The sequence below is a fragment of the Hypanus sabinus genome, unplaced genomic scaffold, assembly GCF_030144855.1.
Source record: "Hypanus sabinus isolate sHypSab1 unplaced genomic scaffold, sHypSab1.hap1 scaffold_1074, whole genome shotgun sequence".
Taxonomy (NCBI): Eukaryota; Metazoa; Chordata; class Chondrichthyes; order Myliobatiformes; family Dasyatidae; genus Hypanus; species Hypanus sabinus.
Window position 1 is genome coordinate 35991 of NW_026779130.1, and position 9212 is coordinate 45202.

A 9212-nucleotide genomic window follows, 5' to 3' on the forward strand; every position below is an offset into this window, starting at 1 on the left:
GCAGAGAGGCTACAGAATGTTCTAGAGAGATTGAGAGAATGGGGAAAGAAGCGGCCGATGGATCACAGTGCGGGATGTGTATGGTCATGCACATGGTGGAAATAAAGACACAGACGGTTTTAGAAATGGGGAGAGAATTCAATCATTTGAGATACAACGAGAATTGGGAGTCCTTATGCTGGATTCCCTGAAGAAGAATTTGCAGGCAGAGTCGATGGCGAGGAAGCCAAATGCAATGTTGCATTTATGTCTAGAGGATTAGAATAGAAAAGCAGGGATGCATACTTGAGGGTTTATAAAGCACTGGGGAGGTCTCAAGGAAGATTGTAAGCAGTTACGGGTCCTTTACCTAATCAGGCCGGATGTGTTTGTATTGGAAAGGGTTGAAAGGAAGTTCACGGAAATTGTTCCGGTATTGAAACGGTTATTGAATCAGAGGCGTTTTATGGCTGGAACTCTGAAGAATTGTGGTTCGGTGGTACGTAGGAAGGTGGTTGTTGATGTTGTTGAAACCGATCAAATGCTTAAAGGCCTCGATAAGGTAAATGTGGAGAGAAGTTTCCCTATGGTGGGAGAGTCTAAGGCCAGTGGGACCACATGGAATAGCGGGACGTCATTTTAAAACGCAGTTGAGGAGATTTTCGTTCGCCTTTCTGGGATGAACCTATGACATCTGTTGCCACAGCAGACTGCGAATGATACGGCCTGATATTTAAGGGAGAGGCTGAGAGAATCTTGATTAGTCATGCCATGTAGGGATACAGGGAGACTGCGGGGGACTGGAGCTGAGAGGGAAAGGGCTCGGCCATCATGAAATGGCGGTGCAGACCCGAAGGGCCAAAGAGCTTAATTCTCCAACTCTATCGTATGATCATATTTGAAGTTCCTGTGTTGCTGAGTGTCAGCATCTCACAGGATCTACACTGGGCATGTGAATAGGAAGAAAGTGTCTGCATCGGCAGGCATCCCGGATTCGGAACCTCCATTACCCGGAGTATGGTTCGCTGTCACTTGTCCTTTAAGTTTCTGAGAGCCAATTATTGTCCGGCAGAATTAAAGGGTTCGTGCTGTATGAGCATTTCTAATGCTAGAGATTGTGATCTAATCTTTGATTTTCGTCATTGTCGTCTTGTTTATTTCGCGTCAGAGTCTCAGTGTATTCCGGACCATAGTCAACACTTGCCGTCACCGCCACGCATACCTCTCCCATGACAGAAAGTGTGACAAGGTCAAGAGTCTGAGAAGATTTGGCCTTTCACTGAAGACAAGGAAATGTCTGCAGATGGACGCTGGGAGCATTCTGACTTGTAGAATCGCCGCCTGGTGTGGAGGCCGCAAGGGACAGGGTCACCGGAGGCTGCAGAGGGGTGTAGACTCAACCAGCGTCAAAGGCACCACCTTCCCCAGCATCGGGGACATCTTCAAGATGCGATACCTCGAGAAGGGGGCATCCATCAGGGAGGCCCCTCATCCCGGGACAACCTCCTTCCTCAAAACCACCATCGGGGAAGGGGTACAGAAGCCTGAACACTCAATCGTTCAGAAACACCTTCTTCACTTCCAGCACCACGTTTACGAACGCATATGCACTACCTCCACATTTTTCAGGTTTTTATTATCATTATTTGGTAATTTACATTGATTCTACATCTTTGCGCCGTATCGATGCTGCAAACCAACAACTTCCAGGTTTAATAAGTTTCAGATAATAAAGGAAACAGCGAGTCCGGTGGAAAACATCCGATGGGGTAGACAGGACACTTGACACGGTGGTCTGTCACACTGAGTACAGGAGTCGGGAGGTCACGTTGCCGTGGTACAAGACGTCGGTGAGGCCGCCCTGCTTTAGGAGAAATGCAAGTGAACTGGATATAAAGTACAGTGAGTTCGACGGGATATTGCCGGAACTCGGAGGACTGAGTTATGGTGGGAGGGAGGGAAAGTTGGGACTTTATTCCTTGGAGAGTAGTTCTAAATGTACAGATTCCCATAAACCCAAGAGGGGCACAGACAGAGGGAATAGGCATAGCCTTTTAAACAGGGTTGGGTTGTCGAGCACCAGACGGAACAGGGTTGAGATGAGAGTGTGTGGAAAGCAGAAAGAGAGAGAGGGATCAGGGAGACGGAGGGTTTTGAGAGACCGGGGAGGGGAGGTAGAGGGTGCCTGGGGGAGGGAAGGGGAGAGAGGTGTAAGAGGTGTGCAGAGGATGCAGGGAAAGAGTGGGCGGAGAAAGTTCGAGGAAATTTGGGGAGGTGAGGGGCAGAGCGAATGGTAGATGTAGCTTGGAAGAGCGGGATGGTAGGAATGGCGAGAAAGAAGGGCATAGATGGCTGGAGGGATTTGTCGGTGTCTGGTGCAGAGAATGTGCTTGCGGTAAGAGGAGGAGATGGAGCAGGAGGGAGGGGCAGAGAAGGTGGGGAGCATATTTGAAAGGATTTAGGAGTGAGAGTGAAGGAGAGAGAAGGAGGAAAAATTGGGGTAGTCACTTGATTCATGTCGACTCCACTGGCTGTTAGCAGAGACCCTGGATCATTTCAGTAATATCCGGGAACATAGGAGCCGACTTCTCGCAGATGAAACGCCGATCAGTATCACAAGGATTACTCCCTACGTGCGGCTCGCAGTATCTACAGTCGGACGTCCCCGGGGACGCATTGTACAGGAGGGCCAAGCCCACTGTCCTATCCAAGAGAGTTAAACAATTTCAACAGAGACAAAGCAGCTCCAGCAGAGAACCCGAGCCGAGACCGTCCATAAGCTAACCCCATGAATTCGTTCTCTACTATCAGCCTGTGTCATGTCCCCGAACGCATCCCACTAGTCCACTCCCTCCCCACGGTCCGGTGCCAGTACCCGGACAGATACAACAGTTTCAATGTCTCCCCACAGACCTGTTTCTGTCAAACTAATTCCACCGAACCGCTTCCTCACACAGTCCTCTGACTGTCCCCACACCAAACGACCAGGCCCACCCTCTCCCCTCTGATCTGTTTCATTCCCCTATCAAACCTCACTGTCCCACCGTCTCCGCACAGAGTTATGGCGGTCCCGAAATGAATCCCACCGTTCCACACTCTTCCCTGAGCCCCGTGCCGGTCCCAGATTAATCCCGCTGCCCAACCCTCTACCCAGAGCTTCGTGTCAGTCTCCTAACCGATCCCACTCCTCTTCGCTCTCGCCACAGCCCCTGGTCAGCCTCCAGAATAATACAACTGGCACCCTCTCTCCCACATCCCTGCGTCAGTTCGCAAACTAATCCCATTAACCCACTGTGTGCCCATTGCCCTGTATTGTCTCCAAATTAATCCAGTTGTCATTCTCCGGCCCCTCAGATCTAAGTCACTCGCTAAATTAATCCCACTTTTGCTTCCTCTCCTCACAACCCGGCCGCTATTTCCAAAATGACCCCATTGCACCGTGCTGTGCTCACCCACATGTGTCAGTACCAAAATAATCCCTGTCACTGATCTCTCCACACTGCCCCCTGGCAGTTTCCGAAATATTCCCAATGCCCTGTCCTTCCCCGACAGACCCGTGCCGGCCCCAAAGTGTTCCCATTGTACCACACGCTCCCGACAACCTCCTACAGTCTAATCGTAAACTAATCCCATTTTCAACCGTCAGGACTATGTCAATGTCCAACTCTCTCGCCGAATATCAGTTCAAATCTCACCCGGCTTCGCATTTCCCAATCCAGTGTGCACGGTTTCGGTATAAAAGTTTGTGGGATACAAAGACCTGGGAAATTAAATTTGTTTGATTTATGCCAAGAATTGAAAACTACCCACGTAGATTCTCAATGTTGATTACGACACGAATCGGTGATGGGACGGTGTGAAGGGAGATTCACTCTCTGTCTGACCCCGGGAGTGTGTGATGGGACGGTGTGGCGGGAGATTCACTCTGTGTCTGACCCCGGGAGTGTGTGATGGGACGGTGTGGAGGGAGATTCACTCTGTGTCTGACCCAGGGGTGTGTGATGGGACAGTGTGCAGGGAGATTCACACTGTGTCTGACCCCGGGAGTGTGTGATGGGACGGTGTGCAGGGAGATTCACACTGTGTCTGACCCCGGGAGTGTGTGATGGGACGGTGTGCAGGGAGATTCACACTGTGTCTGACCCTGGGAGTGTGTGATGGGACGGTGCGGAGAGAGATTCACTCTGTGTCTGATCCCGGGAGTGTTTGATTGGACCGTGTAGAGGAATAATCACTCTGTGTCTGACCCCAGGAGTGTGTGATGGGACGGTGTGGAGGGAGCTTCACTCTGTGTCTGACCCCGGGTGTGTGTGATGGGACGGTGTGGAGGGAGATTCACTCTGTGTCTGACCCCGGGAGTGTGTGATGGGACGGTGTGGAGGGAGATTCACTCTGTGTATGACCCCGGGGGTGTGTGATGGGACGGAGTGGAGGGAGATTCACTCTGTGTATGACCCCGGGAGTGTTTGATGGGACGGTGTGGAGGGAGATTCACTCTGTGTATGACCCCGGGGGTGTGTGATGGGACGGTGTGGAGGGAGATTCACTCTGTGTCTGATCACGGGAGTGTGTGATGGGACGGAGTGGAGGGAGCTTCACTCTGTGTCTGATCACGGGAGTGTGTGATGGGACGGTGTGGAGGGAGCTTCACTCTGTGTCTGACCCCGGGTGTGTGTGATGGGACGGTGTGGAGGGAGATTCACTCTGTGTCTGATCCCGGGAGTGTGTGATGGGACAGTGTAGAGTGGGATTCAATCTGTCTCTGACCCCGGGGGCGTGTGATGATTCCTGTGTTACTGTGGGACCTTCTCGTGTTGTGACACATACCGCTTCATCCCTTGAATTGATTTCCAGCAGCCTTGAATCACGGTTTGAACATTCTTGCATCGCTTTGCGGAAAGATGTTTCAAACTTGGATGCGTAATAACACCGATCATTATTTGTGACCCAGTCCTCGGAACACGTTTGCGCTGGAAATCAGGAACAAGGAACAGTGAGACACAGAGCGAATCTTTCTTTACAATCTCCCAACACACACAACCAGGGTGACACACAAAGTGAAATTCACTCCACGCGGTCCAATCAGGCACACCTGAAATCAGGCACAGAGTGAATCCCCTCCCCCAATCCCCACACCGTACCATCACACACTCCCGTGTTCAGACACAGACTGAATCTCCCTCCACACCGTACCATCACACTCTCCCGGGGTCAGACACAGAGTGAATCTCCCTCCACACCGTCCCATCACCCTCCAGGATTCAGAGATAGAGAGAAACGTTCTCCATGCAGCCCTATCACACACTCACCGTGTCAAACACAGAGTGAATCACCATCCATACCATCTCTTCACACACTCTGAATGTAAAGCACAGAGTGACGCTTCCTCTCTCCATGCCTGCCCTGTGATGAGGAGCGGGTGAAAAGGGGGATGATGCCTCACCTCTTCTGCTGGTCAACAATTCACAGATTTGAGCATTGGCTTCGTTGACAGATCTGTACTTCGATCCCATCTCAGTGAACTTGTGAAAAATCTGTGATACTGAGAGAGATGGTGAAGGATGTTTAGCGTTTACAGTGACACGTGAGTCAGGGTCACGCTACCGAACCGTTCACAGAGAGTGTTGTGTCAGGGTCACAGTGAAGGGTGTCACAGTGAAGCATGTGCTGGTGGTCAAGGTCCCTACATACGTTTGGTGTAAATTTTGCACTCTTAAACTGTATATCAATCTCTCTGTTCTCGGTTTCTCTCAGTCTCTTTATGTTCAGTCCGGTCGTGTAGTTTCTCACCACTTTCTCCCATTGACTGCAAACTCAACACCCCTCACACTATGTCTCTTCTCATAAGTGTGTGATGGGATGAAGTTTAGTGAGCTTTGCTCTGTATCTGACCCTGGGTGTGTGTGATGGAACGGTGTGGAGGGAGATTCACTCTGTGTGTGACACCGTGAGTGTGTGATGGGACGGTGTGGAGGGAGATTCACTCTGTGTCTGACCCCGGGAGTGTGTGATGGGACGGTGTGGAGGGAGATTCACTCAGTGTGTGACACCGTGAGTGTGTGATGGGACGGTGTGGAGGGAGATTCACTCTGTGTCTGACCCCGGGAGCGTGTGATGGGACGGTGTGGAGGGAGCATCCCTCTGTATCTGTCCATGGGAGAGTGTAATGACGGTGTGGAGGGAGCTTCTCTCTGTGTCTGAGCCCTGGAGTGTGTGCTGGGAAGTGTGGAGGGAGCTGCAATAATGTCTGATCCCGGGAGTGTTGTCCGGTCGATGCCGAGGCGCTCTCTCTCTCTCTCTCTCTCTCTCTCTCTCTCTCTCTCTCTCTCTCTCTCTCTCTCTCTCTCTCTCTCTCTCTCTCTCTCTCTCTCTCTCTCTCTCTCTCTCTCTCCCTCTCCCTCTCCCTCTCCCTCTCTCTCTCTCTCTCTCTCTCTCTCTCTCTCTCTCTCTCTCTCTCTCTCTCTCTCTCTCTCTCTCTCTCGCTCTCTCTCTCTTTCTTTCATCCAGACACACGTAGCCGCAACTGCTCATCTCCTCATCTCCTCACGCAGCACCACCCCTTTATCCACTACCCTCAACCCCATTGCTCCTTGACGAGTGTCTGTGTCACGGTGAGAGGTGTATCACTCTGAGGGTTTATCAATGCCCTGGTGAAGGTTTTGTTTGTTGTTACAATGGGGTCTGTGTCAGTATCGTGGAAATGATCGATTCCCTGTCTCCCCGCAGGGCATGTCCGAGTTGCTGTGAGGGACGTGTCGTTGTCAATGTGACAGGTGTTTCTGTGCCCCGGCGAGAGGTGTGCCGGCTCACAATGAAGTGTGTCCCGATGTCACGGCGAGGGAAATGTCATAGAGAGAGAAATGTCAGAGGGAGGGATCTGGTAGTGTCATGGCGGGTGGAGTATCAGTGTAATGTTTGGCTGTGTCACCGGAGGAGGCATGTCATGTTCACGGCGTGTGTCCGATTGTCACGCTGAGGTCTGTGTCGGTGTGATGGAGATGACTATGTCGGTGTCATTGTGAATTTAGGTGCTGTTATCACGTTCATGGGTTTGCCTGTGTCAGGGTGAGTTGTCGGGAATTGCCTCAGTGAGCGGAGCATCGGTGTTATGTTGAGCGTTGATACTGTCTCGGCAAGGGGTGTTACAGTGACTTGTGAGTGTTAATCACTATGCGGTGCGGAGCGGATCACGTTGAGGAGCGTGAAGTTGTCACGGTGTACGTTACCTCAGTGTCACGGTGAAGAGCGTGTCGGAGTCACTGTGATGTGTGTTTCGGTGTCGCCTTGAGGAGATTATCAGTGACACGTTCAGTGTCATGTCAACATTACAATGAGGGGTCTGTTGCAGTCAATGTGACTGCTGTGTGTGTATCACAACGATGGTCGTGTCCGAGTCGCGGTTAAGACATAATTTGTGTCTCGTTGAAGGTCGAAACCGTGACAGCGTTGTTGATGTTATAGTGAATGGAGTGACTGTGTCAGGGCGAGTCTTGGTTTTGTTAAGCTAAAGGCCACGGGTGTCTCCTTGTCATGGTGAATGGTTTGAATCGGTGTTCCGCTAAGGGGCGTGTCGGTTTCAGTGTGGTGTTTTACAATAACAATTTATTCCACTCTCCTTATTCACGGTCTGAATCCACTCGGAGACCGTTCCACTCACCGTGGATCGAGAGTCCGACCACAATCACGATGAGGGCGGACGTAACTAGGCAAAGTAGGCAGATCAGACGGTGCGGTCTATTTCCGAACTTCACTTTAGACTGCTGACCATGCGCAGCTGTGGAGACACCACAAGACCATGACACCATAAGATATAGTAGCTCAAATAGGACATTCGGGCCATCGAGTCTGCCCGTCTTTCAACCAAGCCCTGATCCAATTTGTCCAGTAATCCCCACTCACCTGCATTCTTCCCATGCCCTTGAAGCCCCGGCTAATCAATAGCCTATCCACTTCTGCCTTAAATGCACCCAGTGACTTGGCTTCACAGCCGCTCGTGGCAACAATTCCCACAGATTTACCACCGTCTGACTGAAGTAATTTATCTGCATCTCCGTTCTAAATGGACATCCTTTAATCCTGAGTTTGTGTCCTCTCGTCCTAGATTACACTACTATTGGGAATAACGTTGCCGTGTCTGATCTGTTCAGGCCTTTTAACATTTAATGTTTCCATGAGCTCCCCCCCCCCCTCATTCTCCTGAACTCCAGGGAACACAGCACCAGAGATGTGGGTACCCTGTAGAGACGGTGTGAATACGCAGAGTCATTTGCTCTCGACTTGGAGAACCCAGGACCAGAGATCACAGGTCTAAGCTGAGAGGAGAAAGAAGGAAACACATTTAACTGGGGAGCCGAGTGACAACCCTTTGTTACCCAAATGGTGGTCAGTCCATGGCAGAAACTGCCAGAGGTAGTGGTCTAATCCGATGCATTAGAAACATGGACTCTTGGGATTTCACACGGGACCCCTTCAGAATGGCGTCTTTACTGTGAACTCTGACCTGACTGTGTTGTGACTCGCAGCTCGCCGGGTCCCGAGGCAATGGGAGGATCTTCACTGTCATCTTTCCAAATGTTCAGCTTTTTGTAGATGGAGGTCTGATGGCCTGGGGAAGAAAGTAAGAGAATGAGAGAGAGAGAAATAGAAGCAGGAGAGACCTGTAAATAATGGAGGAAGGGTGAGGACAGAGAGACAAAAAAGATAGATTGCCGAAAGAGAGAGCTGAGAGGTAGTGATTGGATGTGAAGGAGAGGTGGAAGTGAAGGGAGAGAGCCAAGGAGACGGAGCAGGAGAGTGAGGATGATAAGGATAAATGGAGTGAGGAGTGAGAGATTGAAGCGATGGGCGAGAAAATGGGAGTGGATTGGGGCGAGATATGGGAAAGAGGGAGAGGGAATAAGTAAAGAGAGCGAGGTGGTGCCGGAAGGGGAGTGAGACCAGTGAGAGGGATAGCGATAGAAAAGGTGAGAGTGAGGATTAGGAGGATACATTTGGGAGGCAGAGGGGTGCGAGACAAAGGCAGAGATAGAGAAAGGGAGTGAGGTTAAAGAGAGAGGGTTAAGAGCGAGGGTAGAGAGCGTGAGGGAGAGAGAGGCGGGTGAATACAGAGGGTCGAGAGGGTGTGGAGGGGTAGTGGGTCGGCAAATTGGGGGAGAGCAAAACGGGATGAACGTGGAGAGAGACAGACAGGAGGGAGCGGAAATGGAGGGACGAAGTGTCTTGTACACTTGTGA

General features: G+C 51.1%; 1 protein-coding gene across 2 annotated transcripts; it reads right to left on the minus strand.

Annotated features, from left to right (window-relative positions):
- Positions 1–1729: 1729 nt before the first annotated feature.
- On the minus strand, positions 1730–5516 carry LOC132386256 (C-type lectin domain family 9 member A-like). Of its 2 annotated transcripts, none has more exons than XM_059958533.1 (5): positions 5423–5516; positions 4807–4949; positions 3675–3739; positions 2488–2682; positions 1730–1840 (listed from the first exon to the last, which is right to left on the minus strand). In XM_059958533.1, the coding sequence occupies exons 1-4, from the start codon at positions 5490–5492 to the stop codon at positions 2514–2516; spliced, it is 447 nt and encodes a 148-aa protein (XP_059814516.1). In that variant the 5' UTR covers positions 5493–5516; the 3' UTR covers positions 1730–1840; positions 2488–2513. The 2 variants fall into 2 exon arrangements, with proteins under 2 accessions (XP_059814516.1, XP_059814515.1); XM_059958532.1 differs by having other exon boundaries at positions 1732–1843.
- Positions 5517–9212: the final 3696 nt, after the last annotated feature.